This window comes from Lethenteron reissneri, chromosome 30 (genome assembly GCF_015708825.2).
Source record: "Lethenteron reissneri isolate LAM-NWPU_2019-01 chromosome 30, ASM1570882v1, whole genome shotgun sequence".
NCBI classification, from domain to species: domain Eukaryota; kingdom Metazoa; phylum Chordata; class Hyperoartia; order Petromyzontiformes; family Petromyzontidae; genus Lethenteron; species Lethenteron reissneri.
The window spans coordinates 1,156,274-1,183,950 of NC_083808.1; the positions used below are offsets into that span (position 1 = coordinate 1,156,274).

General features: G+C 56.0%; 1 protein-coding gene across 1 annotated transcript; it reads left to right on the forward strand.

Annotated features, from left to right (window-relative positions):
- On the forward strand, nt 1-27,674 carry KMT2E (lysine methyltransferase 2E (inactive)). Its single transcript, XM_061562703.1, is given in 28 exon segments — nt 1-433; nt 3,600-3,779; nt 4,260-4,374; nt 6,120-6,346; nt 7,383-7,463; nt 9,090-9,148; nt 11,685-11,756; nt 12,982-13,163; nt 14,110-14,148; nt 14,749-14,871; nt 15,108-15,293; nt 15,725-15,873; nt 16,465-16,582; nt 16,847-16,956; nt 17,736-18,024; nt 18,509-18,610; nt 19,909-20,118; nt 20,879-21,298; nt 21,767-22,060; nt 22,269-23,024; nt 23,153-23,212; nt 23,302-23,895; nt 24,323-24,621; nt 24,907-25,013; nt 25,116-25,319; nt 25,727-25,821; nt 26,145-26,927; nt 26,929-27,674. Coding segments are annotated over 27 exon segments (6,312 nt in total). The 5' UTR covers nt 1-433; nt 3,600-3,708; the 3' UTR covers nt 27,496-27,674.
- The last annotated feature ends 3 nt before the right edge of the window (nt 27,675-27,677 follow it).

Consider the following 27,677-nt stretch of genomic DNA (forward strand, 5'->3'; position numbering starts at 1 on the left):
CCCCTCTCCCCGTCCCGGGTGTCCGCTCTGCGCATGCGCGCCGCGGCCCCTGCTCGGGCCTCGGGGAGCCCCCGTAGCCGGGCGCCATTTTCGCGAGCCCAGCCCGGGCCCCGCTTCCACTGACAACTCCTGCACTGATCTCACCCTCAGCTCCGCCTCAGCTCCTCCTCCTCCTCATCATCTCCCCACCACCTCGTCTCCACTTCTCCTCCACCTGCTCCTGCTCGTCACCAACCTCGTCAGTTGCTCCTCATTGCAAAGCGAGCGGGCACTTGCACGAGAGGGAGAAGAAGAGAGTGCAGAGACCGTGAGGGGTCGGGAAGCTCCGCCGCCGTTTCTTCCTCTGCTGCCACACCGCTTCAATTGCTGCTGTTCGTCTTCGTCAACGCGTCGTCAACCTCTCCTCGTCGTCCGCCTCATCCTCGTCCTCTAGGTGAGCGGAGTGCCACACACTCGGGGCTGTTGCCAGACGTCAACATCGCTCGCTGCAGCAACAGCAGTAGCAGCGCTACGCAATATAACCACTCACTCGCTGTTGTTAAGCTAATTGTCATTACAAATGTGTCGCCTATCGCAGCTGTTGCTACTAATGGCCAATGTAAATATTTAAGCGGCGAGAGAAAGCGAGTGTGGGTTGGTGGTGGTAGGTGGTGAGGAAAAGCGAAAGCCCCAAGCGACAGTGACTGGGGCAGTGGCGCCAACTCGCGAGAGACGTCACTGCGACAGTGGCGATAGATCACCACAACAACAACAATAACAACAACAATAACAACAACAACAACAATACAACTCGCAATGCGACTTGCTGCGATAACACGGCGGTGCGGGATAGCGGTGGCATCATGAGCGCGATCTCAGTGGCAAGAGAATCGAGGGCAAGTTGCGTTGCAGACGACGGCGACTCGGGGGGGGGGGGGCGGTTAGAGTCGGTCTCCAATGCCCCCCCCCCCCCCATTGTGGACGTCTTTTTAACTTCTTTCACACCGTACGTAGTCAACCACGATCATGTCCTCGTACCGTCTCTCCAGATGTCATGAATGCCTCTGCCTTGTTCTCACCCAGTGCCCCGCCATAAGCGTCCTCCTGTCATCCCCATCCGCCTGACTTGCTCTCTCCACGATGCCGCCCTCCCCAAGGCTCTCGGTGTGCCTTGCCTTGTGCTGCTCCACACAAACAACAGTGTCCCGTCGTGCCCAATGCCCTGCCTACATTGTCCTCCCCCCCCCCCCCCCCCCGTGCCTTGCTATCACCTGTACCTGGCCTGACAGCTCCCCCCTCCACAAAAGCCCTGTGCTGGTCAGCCCTCGCATTATCCCGCTAATTCCATGCCAGGTCCTGTAATGCACTGCTGTAATACCCCTCTTGCCCCTCCATGTTGGTTTGACAACCCCGACCCCCCCCATGGCTTCCCTTCCTTCCCCGTCTTCCCTGAAGCCCGTGGCCGCCATGTATCGCGGTCTGGTGATGTTGCTGCTGCTGCAGGTCGTGGTGGTGGTGCCTGTGATGGTTTTGTTTGTGGTAGTGGCGATTGTCACGTTAGTACCCGTGGTGGTGGTGCTGTTGGGACTAATGCTTGTGTTGATACTGGTGATTATTCTGTTGGGAGTTGTCGAGGTGGTTCCTGGAGGTTGGTGGTCGTGGTGAAAGAGGTGCTGGCCGTTGTGATGGTTCCCTTGCTACTCGTGGTGGTTCTGTTGGCACCTGCGGTACTGGTGATTGTGGTGTTGGTTCATTTGGTTGTATTTAGTGTGGGGGGGCGCTGGGGCTCCATGGTTTGGGGCGGGATTCGTGTCAACACCGTTCACATCCCGACGTTTGGTCGCTCTCGATACCGTTGCTGCTGCCGCTGTTTCTGCTACGACAGCCGCTTGTAATCACCAGCGCTGGCTATTAATACACTCGATGTGCGCCTTGCCGCACAGCTGCCTGCGCTCTGATTCACACGGTTTGCCTGCAGCTCCCTTGCACAGGCAGAGATCCTGAAGGAAAAGCTTGCAGATACAGTACCCCCCCTCCTCGTCTTGTGCTTCACCCTCTTGCTGCTGCTGCTGCCCTCCCGGGGCCAGGCTGTGGGGGCCGGTTGTACCATGGTTCTACCCGGGCTCTGCCCCCGGGGGGTTCCTGGTCGCCTTCGTCGTAGCTGGGAAGGGAAGAAGCTCTGCTCCGAAAGGCTGATTAATGGCCGTGTTGCTGGGTGCCCTGCTAATGCGTGGGGTCGCGTTGGTCTTGCTGCAGCTGGTGGGAGCTGTGTTGATGCTTCTCTTCTGTTAGCCTGATTAATGGCCGCCTATCTCTGTGTGCGCGAGTAACGCGTGTGGCCGCCTTGGGTCTTGTTGTTGTTGCTGCTCCCGCTGGTGCTGCGGTAATGGTGGTGACCGTGGTATTGGTGGTGATTGTCGTGTTTGTCCTGCTGGTGATACGGCTGCTTGTGATGTTGATTGTGAATGTAGTCGTGGTGGGTTGCTGGTAGTACTGCTATTGCTGCTAATAGTTATCGTGCTGATGATGATGCTGGTTGTAGTGTTGCTGGTGGTGGTGGCGATGCTGTGTATGGTATTGGTGGTGGTGATGCTGGTTGTAGTATTGTTTGCTGGTGGTGGCGGCGGCGATGATGTTTATGGTATTGGTGGTGAATGTGGTGGTGGTGGTGGTGTTAACTCGTGGTGCTGCTGGTGGGTTGCTCGTAGTTGGCACTGTTGGCAATGTAGTATTATTGGCGCTCTGGGTGGGTTGATGGTAACGCTGCTGGTGATTTATACGGAGCGGTGGTCGAGTTGGCGATGATAGTGGGTTGCCGGTTGTTTTGGTGGTGAAAGTGACAGCGATACGATTGTTGCTGCTGCTGGTTGTGGGGGTTTTTAATGGTGTTGCTGGTGGTAGCGGTAGTTGCGTTGGCGCTGGTGGTTCTGGTCACGGTGGTTTCTTTGTTAATGGCGGTGTTGGGTTTGTTGGTGCTGGAAGTGCTGCTGGTTGTGGGTGGTGCTGCTGGGGTGTTGTTGCTGTTGATTGCGTGGGGTGGCGGCTTGTTTGGTTGTTAGCCGTGTGCCACGGTGCGTTACCGAGTGTGTGTCCCCTACAGTTTTATTCGTGCTCCGTGATTAGTGCTCACCGAGTGCCGTGTTCCTGATGCTGGCCCCACACAAGGCGTCTCTTTGTGCCGCAGGGAGACCAGAGTGGAGGCATTTTCTCTATCTGGATATGTGGGGGGAAAGGGGGAGCTGCGTGCATTCTTCACGGTGCGAGAGCGGCTCTCTTCAGCGTTGGCCGAGATGCCGATACATGGGTGAGATTTTAGGAGATAGAGTGCCCTGGAAATCTCTTCGCCATTAAATTGACCAGAACGAGTGGGGAGCGTTGACGTCACTGCGGTAAACGAGAGTAAAAGGCATTCGTGGCGTTCGGATGGAAGAGTCTGGGCGAGTGCCACCAACGAGCAAAAACCTCCCTCCCCACCATTGTGGTGTGGAGAATAAAGGGGGAACGGCGTCATGTTATTGTTAAAACTCAAGGCAACATTCCTTCGTGCAGGCCGGCTGCGTGAAGCCACCGGAGCTGTGTTAACCCTTGCCCTACGTGCATGTGTGCGGCTGTTTTAACAGGTTGGTGCATGTAGGCGTCTGCAATGAGAACTGTGGCTGGCTTGCCTCAGTGTTGCAGACACAAATGCATCCAGCCCACTGATCGGAGACTCTTGCACTGGCACACGTCATGAGCATAGTAATTGCAGGAGGGCTTACCGCAGATGCCTCCGCAAGCACTACCATGGCGGCTGGATCAGAGTGAGTATCGCGTCACCCTGTGCGTGCGTGCGCTTTGCGTTTGTTGCGTACGTATGGGTGAGGAAGCGTCGTGCGCTAATCCCCCTGCTCGCAGAAGCTGCGCGAGAGAAGTGACTGGGCTCTCAAGCGAAGCTTGTGGCTTTGTTGAGGAAGTCAACAAACAGGTTGGCAGGAAGGCTGGGCGCGCCTTAATCATAATGGATCAACCCCCTTACAGTAATGCCATGCGACAGGCCGCTTGGCTGATTAATGCCCTAAGCTTGGAAATTTCCGGAATAAAGGAAAATACGCGAGTACATCCATAGCAACGGGGGTGTTTGAGGGGGCAGCTGCTGTGTGATTTTGAAAGTGGGGCGGTGCTTTCACAAGGCCTGCTTGATCTCTAGATGTCGGCGAGCGCTAGCAAGCGCCAGCGAGCGAGACGCACGCGTGTCGCCGCTCGACGGGCCCCGGTGAGCTGACCTGTGTGCCGTGCTGTAGGCCGGAGTCGGTAGAAGCAAGCCCCGTGGTGGAGAAGAGCAGCAGCTACCCGCATCAGTCGCACACCACCACCACCACCACGTCCCACCACACGTACCTGGGCCTGCCCTACGCCGTGAGTCGCATCTCTCATCACAAAACACGTGGAGAAAATAACATGGCAGGCTAAAAGCATTGCTCTACATGCCTCACACATAGCTTGAAAGCGTCGTTGTGTAACGTCTGAATACTGCGAGCTGCTTTCAGTTGTAACATCTAGAATGTCGAAATGTTTTACTTTCAGAAAAACTAAATTCCGCCCATAACAAATGGTTTTGTGACCCAGATATCTCGTGAAAAATCAGCTGTCAACTAGTTTTAATGAAAATATCTGTCTTGTTTTCTCAACGTGATTTTATTGCCACAAATCTGTCAAGGAGACCCTGTTTTGTAGTCAGAATTGTAAAATTAGGATTTATGAAAATACTTTAAAAAAAAATTTAAGCTGAATTTTAACAGTGAGTATTTTGTGTAATGTTAGTCCAAGTGATTTACTAAAACACCTGGAGTGTGGGCTGCACAGACCACTGCTGCTGCATGTTTTGAGTGAGACCAATGTTCCCGAGCGTCTGCATTCTGTGATATCGGCTCGCGTTTGTGCCACGAGCCTCCTTCCGCGTGGGTCCTCGCGAGGAGTAATGGGAGCCTTGGGTTGAACTTGCGCTGTTGTCTTCTAATGCCTCTCACCGCTGTCCTTGAAGAGCGAGCCTGACCATCACGCTCGTACACAACACACACCCTGAATAAGACCAGGAAGTTGTTAAGCCATGGCCGTGGGGCTGAGTTTGGGGGTGCGGGTGAATAGCACAGTCCACGCGCGTGGGTGTGCACGTGTTGGCTTGGAACCGAATGTTAGGGCTCCTCCCCCCACCCCCGGGCGCACAATGGCACACGCCAACTGCTCTACTTTGTACAGCGCCATTTTCCTGCTGCTCGCGCTTTTCCTCTTTAAAGGGAGCCAGTGTGCTGGAATGGGTCTCGCTTAATGTGCTGTGCCAAGGTAGGGGCTTGCCAAGCCAGTGTTTGCGTTTTTTAAGGTTGCGTAAAGGTAAGAACCTCTTAACATAAGTTATAACCGCTGTCCGGATAAGTGATCACTGTAAAATGTGTGGAGCTGGAGAAAGTAGCCTCTTGTTCTGTCAGCAGCCAAGAAAAGGCTGCTGCTGCTTGTTAGTCGCTGCCACTGCTTTGTTTCGCACATCTGCTGGAGGGTTTCAGTTGCTGTCACATCTTTTTAACTTTAAGCTCCCTCCAAACGGAGATTTTAGTTTTGGTTCATAAAATTATTTGGAAGTAATGTAGAGCGTGTCGGCTGAAAGAGGCACAGCGTCCACGTGTTTGAGTGAAACTTGTGGCGGGGGTTGTGAAAGCGCCCGTACATAGATGCCTTAACGTTAAACGTAAATATCTCTTGCTCTAGATCAAGGAAGCTTCTAGAACCATAATATTGGGCAGAGTAACTCTAAACATTTACTGTACAGGCCTAAGCACTGCCTACAAGGACAATGCTTTTGTGTGGCTATCGCGGCAGTCTCAGGGGTGTGGTGGTGTCATCTTAAGACAGCCTGCCTTCTGGCGTTGCCATGGTGGTTGAATGGCCGACCATGACGTGAGGCTGTAATCTAGCACTTTGCGGAGGAGAGCGTTTGTGGATAGTGCAGCTTTGCAAAACCTCAACCTGCTAATGTGCATGTTGGCCAGGAGATGGCAGTACATCAGATTAGTTGTCAATCAAATTTTCCAAACATCTCTTTGTAGCCGGCTCTCCCTCTTTGACGGAGTTTTAATCTGTCGCGCCACTTGCCCTCGCCGTCCTGCCAGGACCACAACTATGGCGCTCCGCCTCCACCAACGCCGCCGGCCTCCCCGCCACCTAGCGCCGGCACTCACCGGGGAGAAGTCAACGGCTTTACGGCCGCCCTGGATGACACCTCCAATGCCACTACCATCAGCGTGTCGGAGGACGGCAGCTACGGCGTTGACGTGACGCGCTGCGTGTGCGGTTTCACGCACGATGACGGATACATGATCTGCTGCGACAAGTGCAGGTGTGACTTTTCGGGGCGGGGTGTCGACGTGCGGCTCTCCATCGTTGAGTGGAATAAAACAAAAACACTGCCACCAATTATTCTCACGTCGTCTCGCGAGCTGAATTTAGCCACAAATTTTTAGAGATCCGTTAGAATGAAGTCGTTGTTTTAGGCAAACGCGAGTCACGAGTGTGTGGTCGGGGCGTTGTCTGTGGTGGTAATAGATGTGGAAGGGCAGTGACGCACCCAGTTACAACATTTTGGAGAAGGGGAAAATGCTTTCCTTCCAAGAGTTCATAAAGCGCCTTTCATCGCGGATCTCAAGTGCTGTACAAGACACAGCAACAAACTCGTGTGCAAGAACATATATAGACAGTACACAAGTACACACATCAAGTTAAAAATGCACTTCTACATAAACGCCATACTTGCCAATGACCAAATTACCCAGAATGCAGACCTTACGAGCTGCAGAGTTGAGCCTGTATACGGTTTGGATGGGTTGAAGGCAGGTGCAGTTAGAATTGGGGACATTCGAGGACAGTGCAGCAAAATCCAATTCCACCTTCAATCCGCACTGACCAGCGTGATGAAGTACGGTGACATAACCCTAGCAGCTTACACTCTGTGGGGAAGCCTCTCATCTGACGAAAATGCATGTATGGTATGTTTTCTGCGGGTCTGACAACCTAAGAGCAATTGTGCAAGAAGCCAAGTGCGAATGTTCTAGAATCGGTAGTCTGACAGTCAGGGCTGCTGTATGTGTGTATGTAGTCTGACAGTCAGGGCTGCTGTATGTGTGTATGCATTGTCGAAAGCCATTGTTGGGTAAGCAAATAATAGCGAAGCAGCCCAGGACCCAGTGTTGTCAAACCCCTCCCCACCTTAGACCAAATGCAACCTCTCATCATGTACTAAACATACACACAAAGTACACAAATACATACACAAATGTCACACACAGATTATATGGGGGTGGGGAAGGGAACTGTTCCTTTTGCCCACCCGGCTGCACGTCTGAAGAGGGGTGACCCTGTGCTTCCATTCGTTGCAGCGTGTGGCAGCACATCGACTGCATGGGGATCGATCGGCAGAGGATACCCGACACCTACCTGTGCGAGTTCTGCGAGCCCAGGTGAGCCACCCCTCCACCGTGGTGGCCGAACGGGGTGCGAGCGGTTGGACCGTGACTTTGTCAAATGGAATAAAACAAAACCCGCAGCAAACGCACGACAGACGGAGAGACTGGCATACATATCGGCAGCATCACAGGGGTTGCTTTGCAATGAGCTCATTCCTTGAGGCGAACCCCTGTCACACTGGCAGGCGTTCCTGCTCGTGGTGGGTGCCGCGCGTGTGTTCTGAGCGTTGGCCAGGAAAGTGTGAGTGGCGGTGCCAGAGACCGCGACTACTGTGGTTGTGCTCAGGAGTGGGAGAGGCTGAGGGAAGCGCCCTGGACCGGGCCTCGCATTTGGCTTTGGCCTCGAGCCACCGAGGAAACCCAACTCCAGGAAATGCGCGTTTCCAGCCAACGGCTGCTGTTCACTATTTGTCGGTAGAGTTTATGCAACAACACGTAATGCCGGCCCCGAAATAAATTGGGAGCCTTCGTCTGCATTTCCTCTTTTGTTGCGGCGCTGGCAGGTGCATACCACTAACAGACAAACTGGAATGCACTGCTTTTGTTTGAGATAAATTTTGCAGTTTCATGAATGGTGGTGTAGCGGGTGTGGTTCTAGAAGACTAGGGGTGTCATCCAAACCCTCACAAACCGAGGCTTTGATAAAAAAAAATTATATTTAAACATATCTGATTAATTAAAATGGAACCGCTACACTGAGATTGCTTTAAAATAGTAACAATATAATCGACGAATTGGGAAAGGAGATGTTCTATCACTTGTGATTCACAGCAATGTTCTCTGAAAGGCGTCTGCTAAAACGGGGAAAGTATAACCATATCCGTTTAGCTGGCAAAATAGCCATTGTGAACATCGATTGGAAATTAACTACAAGAAATTATTAAAACCTTGAATAAGGAATGTTACCAATATGGGGTAAATAAATATGAGCAGACGCCATGTCACATTCTATACAAAAGCCATGATTGTGAAAGGCGGACTCAACAGGGAAACACCAGAGAATGTAGAGATCTAAGACCGCTATTGAGGGTGGACTGGGATCAAAATGATGAAGAGGCGAGTGAGAGCAGCTTGGAGTGCTTTTAGGAAATTAAATTTGAAATTGAAACGTGACATACCAATGTGCCTTAGAAGATAGTTTTTCCAATCGGTGCACAATGCCTGGCTCTGATAAATGGATTTGAAACATGGAGACTGACAAAGAAAATGGAACAAATTGAAAAGTACGCAAATAAGCACGGACAGGTGCATGCTTGGAATCGCACGGAGAAACAGAAAAGGGGAACGTATGTATGTTGAACTTCTTTTGCACCGTACGTAGCCAACCGTGATAATCGGATCATAGAACGAGAAACATTGACGGTTAAGAAAAGCGGGCTTGGGCTGATCACCTCAAGAAGGAATGATGGTCGATGAAGGAATGGCAGAGAGAGGACAAACACCGCTGAGATGGAGAAAAGGGTTGGCTCGCAAACACCCGCTGGGTTGATTGTAGCATCCATGAGATCATGAGTGATGGCAACAAAGTGGGGAGGTGTTCATCCAGCAGGGGATAGAGCATGGTTGATGGTAATGAGGGGGGAGTCTGTGGAAACTGATGTTGTTGCGTGTTCCCTGCAGGAGCGTGGACCAGGAGAGGGCCTTCCAGCTGCAGAGCCGGCGCCGCGGTAACATCTCTGGTGAGTGTCATCACACGTGTATCCTCCTCAACCTTTGCATGGCAGTGGTGGGGGCTAGGGAGTCCCCTTCTCAACACTGCCACAGACTCTCCTGTGCTTTCACGCTCAACAGATTTGGAAAACCAGACGGGAGTCTACAATTGCCAGTTAAGACGGAGACAGAAATAAAAATACGCACAAATTACGGAAAATCATTACGGACACGTGCTGGCACACTTGCCAACCCCACAGAGTTAATTGGTAGTAGGCTGCTGGTTTCTGAACGCTTTTTACCGCATGCTGAATTTCAAAGCATAAATTACATTAAAAATAAATGTTTAAGCGTCACGATTAACTTTGAAAATTGGTATGCTGTAAATGGGTTGGAAAATCGCCAGACTACCGCTTAAGGGAGTGGCAAGTATGCAGCAGTAAACAGAGCAACCGTACACACAAACTTATTGCTTTATAGCCCACGTGGCAGACGCAGGTCACCTTGGGAAAGTTACTGCCTCAGAAGTGGAAACCCAGGCTCAGCCACCTGAATTCGCCTCACTTTTACTTCTCCGTTAATACCGATGGCCGTAGCGATTGTAACACGGAAACCCCACACGACCCATTAGTGCGGGGCAGTCTGAGTACACGGGAATGGCGGTTCGGCCTTCTCGTGTACCCTGGGGGCCTGTGTAAAGCGTTTGATGAATCTCAGACAAGTTATCACGTTGGTCATCCCAGTCACCATTAATCCGAGCGTGGTCCCCTGGGTTGGGCCTCGTGTTGAGCATTTCTCCTGCTAAACATTTGCCATGAACTACTGCAAGCAGTTTCAACTTAAGCTCTGGACCTTGGCCACAGGTTGAGAGAAAATATGCTCAACACCTGGTCTCACCCAGAAGACCACACTTGGAATCCCATCTCATATGTTGTTTATATTGTTAAGTACCATGTGTTATCTACAATTATTCATTGTATTGCATTGCAGTGATATTATTCCCAGTGTGGTGTACCTCTCTTATTCACTGCTTAAGACCCAATGGATTCTTCCCATAGGTTCTCAAAACAGACATGTAATGATAGTAGAAAAACACAAACTCACTGCTTTTGGGCTCTTCACTGCAACTCTGCCACTAAGGCCATATCTCAGGCTTTTGCAGGAATTCTGTAGTGTGGACACCGATGCTTCCCAGAATTCCATGCCTGCCACCCCCTCTTTAAATACAGTTTTCGGTGGAACGCCTCAGCCAATGAGATGCCACATTGCGTTACACATGTGCCCCTATCAATTTCCTTTTCAGCCAGTTGCTTGTTCACGGACACCGGGAAACCAATTCTTCACGAATAGTTGCTCGATCTCATCAAAGGAAATAATGCGTGTGTCTCCACCACCCAATCATCAGGTGCTTAAATTGTGTACTCTACGGCTATTAAGGTTGGCAGAGTGGCGAGCGCACTTCGCCAAGAGCTTAGCGACATGAGAATAAATCCTGGCCATGGCTACCACCTGTGGCGAGTGACACCCGGACTGGTTCTCAGTCTCCCCCACTTCACCAATATGCTATTACCAGCGTGGTGAAGTATGGTAAAATAATTCCTACGACTGACGCGCGCAGCGTGCCATCAAGCAGCAAAGCTGAGTTGTGTGTCTCGCAAATTCAATGAGCAGCTGGATGACATCAAACTGTTTTAAGCTGAACTCTGACAAGACTGACTTCATCATGCTCGGGACCCGCCATCAGCTTGTTTGGATCAACTAAGTCCATTCGCCTGTGGCTGTGACATCCCAGTGTCGAGTGAAGTCAAGTCTCGGCGTCCTTACAACATTGAGCTGACGTTTCAGCGCTGACCGTACGGTGCTTCTATCAACATCGACAACTGCACACCGACCGTCGTAGCACTCTCACCGTCACGACTGTTACGATGCCTGTCCACGCATTTGTCGTCCGTCACGTGGGCTATTGCAACAGCAGCTTTGGCCGTGCCAGCGCCGTCTGTTAAAATCCTGCTAAAATCCTGCGGCTCGTCTGATTGTTTGGAAGTGGAAATTTGATCCTATGACGACCTTGAGACGAGTTACATTGGCTACCTATCACACACAGGATTGTTTACAAACTCTGCCTACTCACCTGCAAGAGTCTGCACCAATCCGGTCCGTCCTGTTTCGCTGAGCAGTGAGTCGTGCCAGCCTTATAGGACCCCAATCGACGCCGTCTACGATCATGGTGATCTGCTGCTGCTGTACCCGCGCGCAAGCCTTGTGCAGCGATACGGCCAGTGTAGTTTCACCGGGGTCTCCGGCCCGAAGACATGGAACCAGTTACCGACATATGTTCGGTAGCTTTCTTTGAGTCCGAGACAATTTAGCAACAGACTTAAAACAATGTTCTTATTCCAAATAAGCTTACTGTGTGTTTTCGGTGCGCATTTGCGATGAGCTGGACTCATAAGAGTGCGCGATAACAAGTGTTCAGACTTTCTAGTGGCTTGACACGGGGCTGTAAATTATCATCAATTAACTTATTACATCTATTGGGGGTTTATCAACTGTACGGGTTTCCAGGTGCAGCCGTCTCCAATGAACCGTGCCTGTCGGTCCCTGTCAAGTCGTGCCCTTGGCAGATTTCTCACACAGGTACAACTGGGCACATGGTCATGTTCACCTGTCACGCACAGCAGATTTAATGCCTAGCTATTGATGCAAACCTTACATTTCAACAAGCTGTCTACATTATGAGTGTGCACCCACGTAGCGAACGGGAGTAGCCGTGCATTTATGGTCAGAAATGCATTATTTGCCAGTTAATCAAACAATCTTGTTTCGTATCTTAACTTAAATAAAATAGTTTCATCAGCTTATTGTCCCTTCAGACTTAGGTTAACGAGCAATATCGTTTATAAGAGAAAACGCTAGATTCATTTGGACTCATCAGGGACAATACGCTTGCGGAATAACAAAATGTACCGTAGAGATAGAACGGAGGTGTATTTATTTATTTGTGGTCAAGAGGTCATTGCAAGCAGTGCCATTGATGCGAGCACACTTTGACGACTGCACAGTTGTAAATGTGACACTACCTCCAAGGTCCGTCTTACGGTCTCATTGCCGACCTCTGGGTGCCGCTCAAATGACCGTCTCTGTGACCTGCACTCCTCCGTCCTGCCCACGTTCTCGCCCATCTCAAACTCCTCTTCCAGATTACAAATGCAATGCTTCCCTCCCATGTTCTGTTACGAAGTTCCAAGTTGCGTAGCCCAATCCTTCCATGAAATTCCGAGCATCCTCTTGACAAGCAGATATTTTCAAAGGTCAGCAGATTTTTTCCAGTAGCTTTTGGCAAAGTCCAACTCTCACTCGTGCAGCAATGCAGACATTCCTCCTGTCTCGAACGTCCCTCGCGCTTGGCGGTAAAAGTTTGCCTCTGCTCTTCTGTAACCCATAAAAAAATCTGCCCTGCTAATGCAATACCATTACCTACCAACCCTACCCATTTAAGCTGTAGGCTGCCAATATGTAAACCCCTTTGTACCTCTCATCAAAGATCGAATCCAAGTTTCCTTATTCAATAATTTTATACACCGGCTATGATTAGCTGTTTAAAATCCGCGTGCTGTAAACAGATATAAACATCGGCAGCCTACCGCTTAATTCAGTTTGGGTTGGCAAGTATGTGCTTTGAGAATTGTTTTTTCATTATTCAGTTTGGTTATTAAAGAGTCTTAACACTTTCAGGAGGGTCATTTATATTTGCGTGAGGCACGATGTCAATAATAAATGATGATGCAATGTGCACGCACCTTGCCACGAATGTTCTTGGGTACGTGCCGACCGTGCGTGCGTTGTGGTGACGGCGTCGCAGACGGCGACACGAGCGCGACGGAGAGCGGGGACGAGGGCCTCGCCTGCCTCGCCGTGTCCTACACCGCTGTGCAGCAGACTCCCACCAGCCTCACGCTCACCGCCAACCGCCTGCACCACCCGGCCGCCAAGTCGTCTTCGGCCAAGGAGAAGAAGCGCAAGAAGAGCATCGAGAACAAGAAGGTGAGGCGCGCTGGCCTCCCCGAGAGGCCGCAGTGCGGCGCAACAGACCCTCCGCTTGTGTCGACGCGGTCGGTGGTGTTGCGAGTCATTCCTGGCTGTGTCTCGAAGGCGATGGGTTTTTTTATGCTGTGTCGAGGTGGGCTCGCGTTAAAATCCGACCACGTTTAGGAGATGTGGTAGTGAACCAATTATAATTATTAATATGGATCCTAGCACCGTGCACCATGCGTGCGCTGAATCACTTGTGTAAGATGCAAATTCCAGTTTATGTTAATTATATTGAAATATCCCTTTAAGCCAACGTGTAGTAAACAAGATGTGTGTTGTTAGCCTTGTGGTTGTGTTTGTAGTCTCATTTTCATTACACAGTTGCTGGGCACAAAACGTCTAGCAGCCAGTAGCAAAATGGCGCTATCACAGTTGTAATTGTATAGCGAGTTTCATAAATTGTTAAAATGTAAGAACTGGGGAGGGAGGGGTGGGGGGGGAGACGAAAGGAGAGGGAATCCAGAGTCAAACGGTGCGAGGGAAGTGGAAAAAGAAGCGTTGTGATCTGCAGCGTGGTTGTAGAGTAGCACAGTGTGGATAAAACGAAGCAGTCTTTACCTCGACATGGATGAAGATCACGGTGACGGCGACCATTGCCTGGACCAGTGATAGGCAACCCAGACTATATATAGTCAGTGGGCCACACGAGCAGCCCTCCTCCACCTCAGTGGGCCGCAAGCTTGACGCGGTGCTTGTGCACTCATCGTGACCCCCACGCATCACCCTGGACACACCGAGACTAGGCCACCATGAGGGGCTCCACGGGACGCATGCGGCCCGTGAGCCGCAGGTTATCCACCACTGGTCTGGACAATTTGGTGATGGGGGGGGCGGGGGAACTGTCGTGTGCGAGGTGAGTGTCTCACACGACATGTGTGCACGTGTGGGTGTGTTTTAGACGTTCCGAGAGGGTGCGAGGAGATCATCCCGACTAAAGGTCAGTGCAGTGGTGTCGCTTACAACCGTGTCCAGTTAACTTACTGTAGAGCTTAATGATATTTGGGCGTAAAGTGCATATCAAAAGGTTGCTTCCTCAAGCAGCAACAGTAACTAAGATTTCCGTTAGCTGTGACGTGCAGGAAAATCAATCGTGTCCTTTGTCACTGGGAGAATCCCCCTGAGTTTTTGCAAGAGCGAGACCCAGGGGAGATGGGAGCAGGTATTACAACACCCATTGTACAGAAAGCCTTTGTTTAGTTTTTGCCTTCGATGGGTGTTTACAAACGAGCGGTAACAAAAAACCGTGAGAGATGACGGCAGGTAGCCTGACTGCTGGTGAGAGACCCAAAAGGTCTAAACCGGTCTGTCGACTTCCTGCCACCTCTTTCAGTCCAGACTCAAGAATTTCCTCTTCTCCCTATAAGTGACTCGTTGAGAAATTATTAGTGTATATGTGTATATATGTACACACCTCATTTTCCCCCCAGATACATATAGACCATTGTTACGGTGTATTAAGATGCAATTGCATTCAGTCTGCAAATCCCAGCAGTAATGCACATGTGTTTGTGTGCGCATTTGTGTTGCACGATTACAGAACTCGGGACCGGACCCGTCTGCGGGCGATGATGGGTGGTCTTGCGCTTGGGAGAGTCGCTTGGAGCTGTGGGCCGAGCAGTACGAGGAAGCGCACAGCAACCACTACAGCACAGACCTACAGGTAGCGTGACGGCCGCCGGGCTTAAATAACTCGTGAAGCATTCTCTCAACAGCCGGGCTCGACGCGCAATTCTCTCCTCCACGTTGCTGTCTCACGCTGCTTTCCCCCATCAGTCCGTCCGTACTTCATTGCTGTCAATGACGCAGGACGACCCAAAACACCATCGGAGAGCGGTTAAGCGCGGGGGTTACACGGAAGGAAGCTGGGTTACGTTAACCGTGAGGCTTTATCCGCAGGGCCTCCTCGAGTCGCACGGGCGGGGTGTGGAAGGCGCCGGCGCGGACGGCGCGCACGGCCCCGCGCCGACCGCCCAGCCTCCCGGCGGCGCCCAGACGCCGGGCCATCCGGTCGACGGCAACAACGGCAACAGCAGCAGCAGCACCGTCGGCAGCAACATCAACGTGTCCATCGGGCAGGCACAGGTGCGGTCACAGCACTTTTAAAGTTACGACACAAAACACAAATAACCCTCGTCTTGTGAATCGTGAGAAAGACTTTTAACTTCTTGATAAAGTATGTCACCATAGTGCTCTGAGGACATCATGCCATTGGCACGATGGTAACATGTGTGGGACTGATGTCATGAAAGGAGCTTCAAACTTATGTCAAACAGCCGAGGTTTTCAATCTTCCCATCACAATCAGAATCGCTAAACACAAGTTTATTAATCGTATATCTTTTTGGGGACGCGGGGTGGGGGGGCGATATCTCTTCCTTTAACCATTACCTTTTTATGAACGGAACAAATGCGTGGATGTGTGGAGTGCCGTTGTGATCCGTGTTACACACCGGTCTGTCGAGAGCGCGCCCGCAGCGAGCGTGACACATTGCGCGCCGGTCCCGCCGACACCAGGTGGCACCGGGCCGACCCAGCCAAGGCCTCCGCAGCACCAAGGCCCTGAAGGCAGCGCGCGACCTCCCCGCCCACACGCTGCTCATCGAGTACCGCGGCATGGTGATGCTGCAGCAGCAGTTTGAAGCCAACGGCCTCTTCTTTAAAAGGTGCCGTGCAGCGACACAGACAAAGAAGCCCTGTGTGGCCTTAGCAGACCATTGGGGCAAGTGCTGTTAGCCAGCACCTATGAAAGCCGGCACGGCACACGAGGGGGTGGGCGGTCGGCGGCACGTCCAGCCGCCTTTGTCTCCCGAGTGAGAATGCTTACACATTGCACCAGGTACTCATTTGAAGCTGAGTCGACCCAGGGGAGGCCCAGGACCGGCTCAGTTAATCGTAACTGGTGTTGGCCATGAACGGGACTAAAACTTGTGTCACCGGGTTCGTAGCACAGTGCGCTAACCACTACGACATCGTTCCCCAGATGCACGCGCACACACATGGGTGATGGTATTCGCAGGGAGAACTCTTTAACTAATATCGGCTTTCTGTGGAGGCCCCTAGTCAATGATGGATTGCGAGTTCTCTTCTGCTGCCCCAGATGTCTGGAACTACTCTGTCCAGAACATGTCTCCTCCCTGCCGCAGGTTAATTCCAGGCTTGTGAGTTTCCTCTTTCAAACAGCCTATGGCAGCTGACTGCCTCTCTCTTCAAAATAAATAAACGCATCTATTGTGTGGCTGCCCCCACCCCCGCAGGCCATACCCGTTCGTGCTCTTCTACTCCAAGTTCCTGGGCGTGGATATGTGCGTGGATTCGCGCACCTTCGGCAACGAGGCTCGCTTCGTGCGGCGCTCCTGCTCCCCCAATGCGGAGGTCCGCACCGCCGCCACTCCCGCACACGACCAGCGACGCATCTTGGGGGGGGGGAAGGGGCGGCGTGCGACGACCAGACCCGAGAGCTCGAATATAAATTGGGTTGCTAAATTCATATTTCGGGGGTTATTGATGATACCTTGCAAATTAAGTTACAAACATTTTTATTTATCAGTTTACAAACTTTCACCAACCCACCAGCGTGTTGAAGTATGGTCAAAGGATGATCAATGAGTGTGATGCGGTGTCCTTGCTTGGATGCAGGTGAGGCATGCGATCGAGGCTGGACTCTTCCACCTCTACATCTACTCCCTGGCCGACATCTCCAAGGGGGCTGAGATCACCATCGGCTTCGACTTCGACTACAGCGGCTGGTGAGGTCTCCCGGCTGCTTGGAGAGAGACAGACAGAGGGACAATCCCTGCTTGTCTGATTACGATTCCAGGACACGCGCTCCACCAAATGACACGTTGACAGCTTTGCTTCTAGCCCTTAAGGACAGGTTCTTGGTTCAAGATCCCCAAGTTTCACCCAATCTTACATTCTCGTTTGGTTCGTCGTACGGCACCCACTTTTAAGTTGACGAGCAGTGGGATTCTGTTTTTACCCCTTCGCCTTTTCCCCATTATCACGAACTTCGGCAGCTCTTCATATCTTATATTCCCACCACGCATCATATGTTGGTTTCTTTGAATTGTTAAAATTAAACTTCTTTCCTCCTGAGAACCTTCTCGCTAAACCTTCCCTCCGTTTGACGCTGCACCTTTGCGGGCAGAATGCAGTGTAGCAAATCTTGTACATTTATGCTCCCACATCTATGCTCACTGCTTTCACCAATTTGTCCTGACCAGCATGGTAGGATGGTCACAAAACTCCCATGACCCACACGGCTCATGAAGGGTTTCATACAGGAGCAGAGTGATAAAAGGACAGTACGTGTACCAGATTTTCAGCATGTATTTAAATCCTCTGGCCTATGCCTGTCACAGCTTATGTTGCCACATCCACAATCATTCGGGTGACAAATGTGCTTATTGCCGGGCGATTGGTGAACATGGGAAGCTGTTCCGTGGAGAAGCGAGCGAAAAGGCTGCGGCAGTGTGGGAAGTGCGGCGGTGTGCCAACGACGTTGCCCATTCTCTCCCCGCGCCAGCCACTACACCGTGAACTGCGCGTGCCTGCGGGAGGGGCTCGCCTGTCCCGTCGAGCGGCACAACCGCGAGATGGTGGCGGAAGGCGGTGAGCTGTTGCCGGGCTCGGGCTGCGGCGGCACCGCCGTCTCCGGCGCAGAAGCGCGGCGCAAGCGGCCCAAGGCGCGCGACAGAGACAGCAGCGACGTGCCCAACGCCGACTCGGACATCGAGGGCTCCAAGGACCCTGCCGCCTTCGACGGCAAAAACCGGAGGCTGTCGCCGCTACGCATCTCCACGTCCAGCGCGCAGGTGCGCACGCAACCACGCGCCCGCCCGCTCGGCTGCTTGACCGACGCGTCACCCACCATCGTCGTTCACACACAGCAAATCCACAGCACTGTACTTGTCCATTGCAAGGCGCTACTGTGTAGTTCCATAGGACGGTTGTAGAGCATGGGACGGCAGCCCATGGATGCTATGTCCCCGCTCGCCGCTGTTGGGCGGCATAGGAGGGATAACCGTTGGCTGATATTGGTCAACAGCTTTATTTCGACTGTGCCGCTAATTTGGTAATAATCAGGGGTGTACACTTAAGTGTGGGAGGAGTGGGCGGCAATGTCGAATGGGAGGGCAGAAGTGAACCAAGTTGATGCCCACAGTGGGAAGGGCGCACACATTTGATCACGACATAACCGAAGTTGCCTTGCGAGCGTGACTGAGTGGTACGTGCCTTCGTGGCCTGGCTCTAGCAGCTGGCAGCTCACCCCGGCTCGTGTGTTCATGCGTGTTGCAGGAGTCAGATAGATATGAGGATTTAGAAGACAAACCTGCCATTGTTAGCAGTGAAATAGAGATGGAGTCTGAGGAGCTCATTGCAGAGAGGAGGAGGAAGATGGTAAGTGTGGGCCCTGCATGGCAGGAGGCCTCGGCGTTCTCTGTGCTTGGTGCTACCGTCTGCCTGTGCTGCGCGCGCCGCTGTGTGGGCAGCTCGGCGCCTTGGGAGCGGGGGCTGCAGAAGCTTGCAAAGACTCGGGCACCCTTCCCCTGCAGCAAGTCGGCATCGACAAAGCAACCTCCACGCTGCTTTTAGATTCTGTGTGCGTGTCGCAACGTCTGCCAAATACACATCTCGAGCCCAATGTTTTCAGCCTTGCCTCGCGCGGGTTTCTTCTGCGGTGGTGGTCTCGAGGTCGCTGCTGGACCGGGCTTGTTGGGGCGCTTTGTGTTTACTTGCCGTTTCCCTCTTTCTTGTGACAGTGGAACAAATTATATTAATGATTTGCCAATGAATCTTCCTCTTAAGGATCTCTGCGGGCTTAGGTGATTCTTGGGTGGTTAAGACTGATTTATCTCCCACGTCAATTGAATGTGCCTGTCGTAACGGACGTAGTGCCATCGCCACTGGTGGCGCTGATGCTGTGTTTCCATCCAAGGTTGGTTGTAGGAGATCCACGCATCTCGTACTGCAGTAATGGAACCAAATCGGCTAGTGGCCAGGCGCGCAGGATACCCGTCACCCCCTTGACATCTGCCAGCGCCACTCGAGGTTTCCACTCTGTGGAGATGGGCTGCGGCAAACCCCCGAGCCCCAGGAGGTGCCCGGCTGTCGAGAGAGAGCCTTGAGCACGTTGAGCACGTGTGTGGTGGCTGATGCTTTGAGCGCGTGAACGGACAGGCATGGCTCGTGCCACGGCTGTGAGACCACGCCTTTCTTTCTGGTGCCGACGTGACGAGCTGCGGACTTCCCAGTCGCCAATGCCACCTTAGTGCCTCCTGCGTTGATTGGCACAGGACAAGCTTAATTTAACTTGTGAGCTTTGTATAAATAAAGCTCGATTGAAATGAAATTGTGCGTCGACATCCAGGGCTGTGGCTATATTTGGCATATGTCTTCTTGGCTTCAAGGCCCGTAGCCCGAGTCTAGTATGAGCAGTGACAATTTGTACAACTTAGAGTTCAGTACCAAGTGTGGTAGTGCATTGACAACCATAGAATTCCGACTTCTGTGTCCCCAGAGATTTAAAATAGACGAGTGGGCGCTGTGCGTAGCCATGTGGACACTCCAACGTAGAACAAATTCGGGTGAAATAGGAGGAAGGTGATGGGGAAACCCAAATGCGTGGTCACGGACAGGCCGAGCCTTGCCCTGCGGTGCCAGCGCTGACGCCGACGAGTTTTGCTGTCACCGCTCAGACCCGCGAGGAGCGCAAGATGGAGGCCATCATGCAGGTGATCGCCAAGATGGAGAGGCGGGAGAAGCGGAGGGAGCAGGCGCTCGAGAGGATCAGCTGCAGCGGCGCCACCGGCAAAGCGGCGTCCGTGGACTCCAAGGGCACGGACAGCAAGGACGCCACCCCCGACACCGCGGACCCACCCACCCTCACGCTCTCCTCACCCACGCAGGTGTGTATTTCCGTGGTGTGGCATTTAAAAAGAAACGGTTGAGTTTGTAGCTGTGCTTGCGTGGAGGATATTGAGCCTCTCGATGGCATCTGGGGTCGCCAAACATTTGAACCCCCGGCAAAAGCGTGAGTTGGTGATGCGAGGAACGGATTGCGCTTCGCTGCACTCACATTGGGGGGAGACTCCGTAAATTCCCCAACTTATGGAGGAGACCGGTACTAGCACAGAGATCATAGACTCGGATAGAGACTCGTAGGCTCCCACAGACCCATGCAAGTGGTAAACCACACTTCAGTCAACAATTAGGAAACTCGTCAAACTCCCATGCATGAAGGATGTAGCCGCACCTCCCTTGTGTGACAGGCGTGTATCGGGAGGCCAAAATGCCCAGCAGCTACCTCGCGCTCACCCCTCGCCCCCTTGTCATCACAGTTTGATCCTTGGAGACCGCTCTACAGCACTTGTCTAGACCCTGGGGTTGTTTAAGGTATTTTTTGAATTAACACGAGAGCTATGTCGTATGTCCCTACAAGTTTATGGCATCGTGTTATAGGGTACAAAGCAACAGTTGAAGTCGTTATAATGATTGACATAGTCACCATTCATATTACTATCTGTAGATTTAACACTGACAACGTTGGTCATCACTGACCATGAAATGGGCCTTGTCTAGGCACACAATCACTGCGGCGTTGCCTGCGCTAGCGGCCGGCGGCGTGCACCCGTACGTAACGGTGTCTTGTGGCGGTGACACCCGCAGGACGTGGTGGTGGTGAAGGAGGAGGGCGCGGTGGCGGGAGGCGCTCCCAGGCCGGCGACGGTGACGGCGGCCAAAGTGAACCGCGCAAAGCCACGGCGCAGTTTCTCACGCAACCGCACGCACATCGGGCAGCAGCGGCGGCGCAACCGCACCACGAGCGGCTGCTCGGACCACCCCCCGCCCTCGCCGGACGTTGGGAGCGGCGGCGGCGTCGAGAGCTCCCCGCTGGTGTCCCCTAGCGAGCTGCTCCCCCAAGGCCTGTCCCCCGTCGCCGCCGCCGCCGCTTCCACCGCCGCCACCGTCGTCGCCGCCGCCGCCGGCGCGGACAAGGCGAGCGTGGGAGAGGATCTGGGATCGGCCCCGTCGCCGGCGCCGCCCGGCTGCACCAAAGCCAACGCTCGATACCCGAAAACCAAGAAGGTAGCTCCTCGCCGGGCACCGCTCGCACCGTACCGCCAGGGCACACCTCCCACATGTAATTCTAACGCCGTTAAGAGCAGTCTCTTTGAAATTAAGGGAAGCCAGGCAAGTCCTTTCGTTGAATCTCACTTGCTAAGGAAAATGCAGGTATGACCACGTTCTCTCACCACTGGATATCGACATCTTTCCCGGCCGATAAAAGCATTGAGGCAAGGTGTTGAGAAACATGTCCTAGACTTAATGGGGCTGGGTGGTGGCGATTTAGACCTGTCAGTATCGGTGCTCGTGAACGCATCCCAAGAGGATAAATGCTGCCGAGTTGGAACGATGAGTTCTGTTCTTTGGCAGGTGAGATGGACAGTAGCACTGCGAGACTGCGAGGGTTGGCGACGGTACTTAGAGAGGCCTTCGTCCAGAGCAGCTGGACATTTATGATGACACCGGCGGCAATGTCTCGGTGTGTTTCAGCACTTAGTGAGCGAATGGCTGAGCGAGAAGCCGGTGGCGGTGGACGGCGCAGGCAGCGATGGCGGCGGCGGCCACGGGGGCGTTGGCGAGAGCCCCTACGACGTGCCGCTGCGCATCACCACGGACCCCACGGTGCTGGCCACCACCCTCAACTCCCTGCCGGGCCTCACGCACAGCCCGCAGCTCTACGCCACACCCAAGCACTACGTGCGCTTCGGTTCTCCGTTCTCCGCCACGGCTACGCCGCGCCGCAAGAGGCCCAGCCTGGACAGCAACTTCGGCTCCTGCAAGAAGGTGGCGGCCCGTGAGAGACGACGCACGGTTTTCGCGCGGTTTTTGAGCGCCAGCGAAAGCGGCTATGTGCGGCGAGGCTCGGGCGAAGGGGCGACGCGGTTTGACGTCCGGCGCCGAGGGCGGGGCGAACGGAACGGTAGACGGCGCACGGTGGAGCGACGCGACTTTGTTGTCGTCCCTGACGTTGTTGCGCTGTGGGCGCGTGCAGCGGTGGCTGAAGCAAGCGATGGACGAGACGGCGGCGGGCTCGGACTGCGCGTCCCCCGCGGCGGCGCGGGACAGCCCGGCCCACGACGGCGGCGGCGACGTGACCCCAACGGGCAGCGTATCCCCCACGGAGAGCGCCTCCTCGCTCACGGGTAACGACGCGTTCGTTCTCGCGCGCCGGCGTCCGTTCCCCGGCGGAGGCGCCCGCCTCCTGGACGACGGCTTGAGCCCGCGCGATTGTCGCGCAGAGCTCGTCACGCCGCTCAAGAAGAGGCGGCTGCGCGACGCCTCGGAGGCCAGCGTCGGGGAACCGGCCGCGCCGGGGGACGTGGCGGCGCTGCCGCTGGGATCGGCCGACACCGCCGCGGGCCCCGCCGTGCCGCCCGCGGGCGAGCCCTCGGAGGCGACGACGCCGCCGCCGCCTTCGCTCGTCGCCACGATCCCCGGCGAGGCGGCGACCCCGAGCGCCGTCCTTCCGGCCACGCCGCCGAGGGGCCCGCCCGGGGTCGCGTCCGCCCCCGTCACGCCCACGACGGCGAGCGCAGCGCCGGCCTTCCTGACGACGCCCCCGTGCGCCAAGGCCTCTGCCGGTCCCGCGTTCCCGGTGCCGCGAGTCGAAGGGGCGGCGGTAGAAGACGAGCCGGGCGTTCCCGCCGGGGAGGAGGTGCTCAGGAATGGCTATGGACTCGTGTGCTCGCCCGTGACGCCCGTCACGCCCAACGCTTGCGCTCCCCTCTCCGCCAGCGTCCAGTACGAGGTGAGGGCACCGCGCCCACGTGCTTTAATGTCCTCGTGCGCAAACTGTGTGCGTTTGACGCCGCTGTCGGGTGCGCCTGCGTCATCGGACGGCAACGGATTGTCCTCTTGTTTCCCGTTTTCCGGCAGAACATCTCTTCTCCTGAAAGCTCCCCCGAAGCCAAGCGATCCATCTTCTGCGGCTCTGAGGTAACGCACTCCGGGTCACGCCGTTTGTTGCAAAGGCGAAGTGTTGTGGTGAAAGAGCCTCGGCACTCACCGCTCCGTTCTCGCCACAGGAGCCGGGCTGCGCCGCCCCGGCAACGCCGGCCCCTGACCCGGAGGCGACTTCGGAACCGGGCGCGAGGAAGGGGCTGCAGAGGGATGACGCGGAAGAGCAGGAGCGTCCGGATTCCATCTCCGCCACGGATGCCCTCCCTCCGGAGAACTTGTCGTCTTCTCCCACGGAGTGGCGCTGCTCGCACGCCGGCACCCCGCCCAGCCCGGCGCCGCTCGGCGACGCCGTCCCGGGCGCCGACTCGGAGGGCCCGGGCGCGTCGGCGGGGTACCTGACGCCCGTTAAGGGCGCGGAGCTGCTGGCGCCCTTCAGCTTCTCGCCACTCAACTCGAACCTGCGCGACCTGACGCCCTCGCACCAGCTGGGCGGCGGGTTCCGTGCGGCGGCGACGGTGGGCGGCGCCGAAGCGGAGATGGCGTTTGCCGGATGCCCCGGCGCCGCCCCCCTGCTGGGCCTGCAGGAGCTGGAGGGCGCGTGCTCACTGGGCGAGGGCGCCGGCGTGGACTGTGGCGCCGACCTGGCGCACGAGCTCGAGCTGCAGATGGAAGCGGCGGCGTACGGCCTGTCCCCGCACAACCCTCCGCAGAAGAAGAAGGTAGCTGCTGTTCCCGGACACCGTCGGAGTTTTAATTCGTCCGCATCACGATCCGACGAATCGTCACAATCGTTATCTCTACTTGTGTTCGGCGTACAAAAGAATCGATCATCTCCTGCCCGATTCTATGTGTGTATCGCGAGCACAAGGATATCGATATTAATTTGAATCGACGCATAGGTACGCAGTCCATACACATGCATCGGGGCGTCATTGATAAATGGTTAAGAGAAGCAGAGATGATGGACATGTATGTATGTTGAACTTCTTTAGCACTGCACATAGCCAGCCATGATATTCGAAGGTGCGATTGCACGTCTTGATTTGTTTAAGCGTGAAACTGGATGGTGCCATTCAAGTAACCGTGGTTGACAATTGTAGGAGACGTAGAGGGGCGGGGGGGTAACCAAGCTGTGCCTTTGTGTAGGTGTCCCTGCTGGAGTACCGCAAACGGCAGCGCGAGGCCAAGGAGAGCACGAGGCCCGAGGGCCCCGGCGGCGGGCCCGGCGACTCCCCCTTGCCGTCGGAACGCGGCGCGGCGGCCAGGGAGCCCGCGCGGCTCCCGTCGGCGCCGCCGGCCCCCACCGCGGCCCACGAGACCTACGAGCCCATCAGCCCCGCCGAGCCCCCGGGCACGTCCGAGCCGCCTCTTCTCCTACCGTCCGCCAGCCACGACGCGCCGGTGGCGCCGCCCACCAAGTCTCACGAGAAGGAGGACGTCCGGTGGTACGAGACCCAGTCTCCCACCGCATCGCGGCTCGAGCTTTAGTGCGATTTATGCGTGTCCGCTATTGGCAGCCAGACGGACGTGGTGGTGATCGCACCTTCAGCACGTGTGCTGCGTTGACCTAATCGGCGTTCGCTCACGACACTTGCAGTCCAAGACGACACGGGGATCTTTGCGTACGCCCGTATTGTGTGCGCGTGCGCGTCTTCGCCCGCTACGAGAGGATTGCGGCGCTGCTGCAGGGCCGTTGTGCTCACGTTGCTCTGGCTGCCACTCCCTCGCAGGATGTCCCCGACGTCCGTGGAGAGAGCTCGGGAGGCGGCCGCCTCCTACCACAAGGCTCTCAAGCGAGACCACGGCGCCAGCCCCCGGCCCGACACCGCCTCCGCCGGTAACGCCTCCTAGCGCAGGAGCTGCTGCGCTCTCGGTCGCAACGGTTGTTGCCGAAGCGACGCACGGACTGACGCGGTGTGCCCCCCCCTCGCCCTTTCAGGCGGCTCCTCTCCGGCTCCTTCACCTGGCCCGGCTCCACAGGGGGGGGGAGCCGGTGGGGGGCCCCCTCCGGCGCAGGCCCCCACCACCAACACCACCCCCCGGCGCCTGCGGCTGTCCAACCCTCGCCTCCGTCTCAAGATCCCGTCTCCCTCTGCCTTCCTGGAGAACAAGCACCCGGAGGGGCCGGCCACAACACGCCACGGTAACACGGGGCCAGCCACAACACGCCGCGGTAACACGGGCACGGCCACACAGGAATGCCGTGGTAACACGGCATGCTATATGGTAAATAGGTTTGTTATATTTGGCCGCTCGAGTTTTGATAAATTGTCAGGATTAAATTCAATAATTTTTTGGCCATTGTTAATTTAGCGCCTTCGGTGGCAGCTTGCAGCACCAGTTTTCTCGACCCAGGTAAACAACGTTAATTGATTCACAAAGACAGATGCAAGTGAAATGTTGTACCAATGGCTCTGCATCATTACACACCTCACGGTAACGCAGGACACGTCTTCCCTGGTGAATTCTCTGCCAAGAGTGACCGCGGTTTGAGTATGCGGTGTGTGACGAGTGGTGGACGATTGGTGAACGCGTGGCCTCTCCGCGCAGATTGGGAGGGAAGTGAGGAGAGCGCCGTGGAGGGAGCCGGGTCTCCACGGCACAGCCCCATGCCTGCCGCCCACAGCCCCCACCGCCTTCCACCGGTACAACCGCAGTGACCACCACCACTACTACTGGATCTCCACGTGACCACCACCAACACCAGCCACGATCGCCACCACCAGCCACCTACTTTTCACCACCTTCCCCATCACTGGTACCACCTCCACCACCAGTCAACCTCTCCATCACCAGACACCACCATCACCACCACTGCTACAACCTCCACGACTACCACCACTGCCAACACTCACTTTGTTGACTTGAAGCAGCGGGCGGGAGAGAGGTGTTGAAGCGTGCGGCGCGGAGGTCGGATAGGTGAGGCTGGCTGGTGGTGGTAATGTCTACGCCGCTGCTGCTGCTGCAGGGCCCCCCGGCATCGCAGCCGCACGGAGCCCCCCGGGCGCCATCTCCGCACGATTCCACGACCAGGGCGCCGTCCTCCCCTGGGACGCCGCTCACGCCCACGCAGGCGCCGGCGCTCGCGCCGCTGAAGACGGCCGCCCCCACCATCGCGCCGGCAACCCACAAGCAGCCGGCGGCGCAGGCCACTAAGTCCAGGCCGTCGACGGCAACGGTGGGGCACCCGTCACCCGGCCTCCCCGGCGCCGCGCTGCCCCCGGTGTCGCCACTCCGGATGCCGGCTCAACAGCAGCAGCAGCAGGCCGGCTCGTCGCCCCTCAGGTCGGTGCAAGCGGGGAAGCAGAGCTCCGCCGGGGCGCAACTGCACGGCACCCTGCATCAGTCTCCGGCGAGGCAGAAGTCCCTGCCGTCGTCTCCGCTCCGGGCGACGCTCGTCGTGCTGGCGCAGAGCAAGCCGGCCGCCGCGGGGCCGCCGGCCACGCACGCCCAGGCCCCCGCGACGCCGCAGAAGCAGCAGCCGGCCTCGTTCAACCCCCCGCCTCCGCCGCACGCGCCGCCCGCCCAGCAAACGGCGCCCGTCGGCTGCCCCATCCCCACGCACCACGGCCAGCAGCCGCACGCCAAGTACCACGGCTACGCACGCGCCCAGCAGGCGCAGGCAGCCGGGGCGGCGACGCTACCCCGTCTCGCGCCGTCCTTCGGCCAGCTGACGGCGGCGCCGGGGGCCGCCGCGTACCAGCCGGCGAGCAGCTTGCTAACCGCGTCGGTGGCGCATCACGCGCAGGCAGGCTCCTCTCTCCGTCGCGGCGGCGGCCGCTGCCGCGCAGACTCTTCCGCCACCGGCGCCCGCGCAACCGACGCAGGCCGTGGCGCCGTCGTACCTGCAGCCCGTGGCAGGCGGCACGTACGTGCAGCAGCCCACGATCTACATGGCGGCGCCGCCGCAGCAGGCCGTGCACTACCAGCCCGCGCAGCCGCAGGCGTCGCCGGCCGTCGGCTCCTACCAGTCGCTGGCGTCCTCGCCGGCGTACCAGCCGGCGACCGGCGCGCACTACCAGATGTACCCCACGCACCCGCCCCCGCCTCCGCCCTTCCCTCAGCCCCACCCGTCCTCGCCATACCACCAACCGGCGCCCACGCCGGCCGTCGCGATGGCGTACCACCAGCCGCCGGCACCGTCCGCGGCGGGTACCGCTTACCACGCGCCGCCGCCGCCGCCCCCTCCCCCGCAGGTACCGGCCCCGCCCCAGGCGGCGCAGGCGGCGCCCAGAACTCAGCCGACGGCCGCTTACCAGCAGAGCGCCCCGGCGACCAGCGCCTTCCACGGCCCCTCGTCCTACTACCAGCAGCACTGAGCGTGGACGGCGCCGCTCGCGTGTCCGGCGCCGTCCAGGCCACACCGCACGCACTTGTAAAAATGTACAGCGTCGTTAAACATTCCAGCGTGCCCGACTGTACAAGCAACAGCAGCAGCAGCAATCAGCACTCTCTCGTTTTGATACGTCTTTCTGTTTGAATGTTCGTCCCCGTTTTTTGC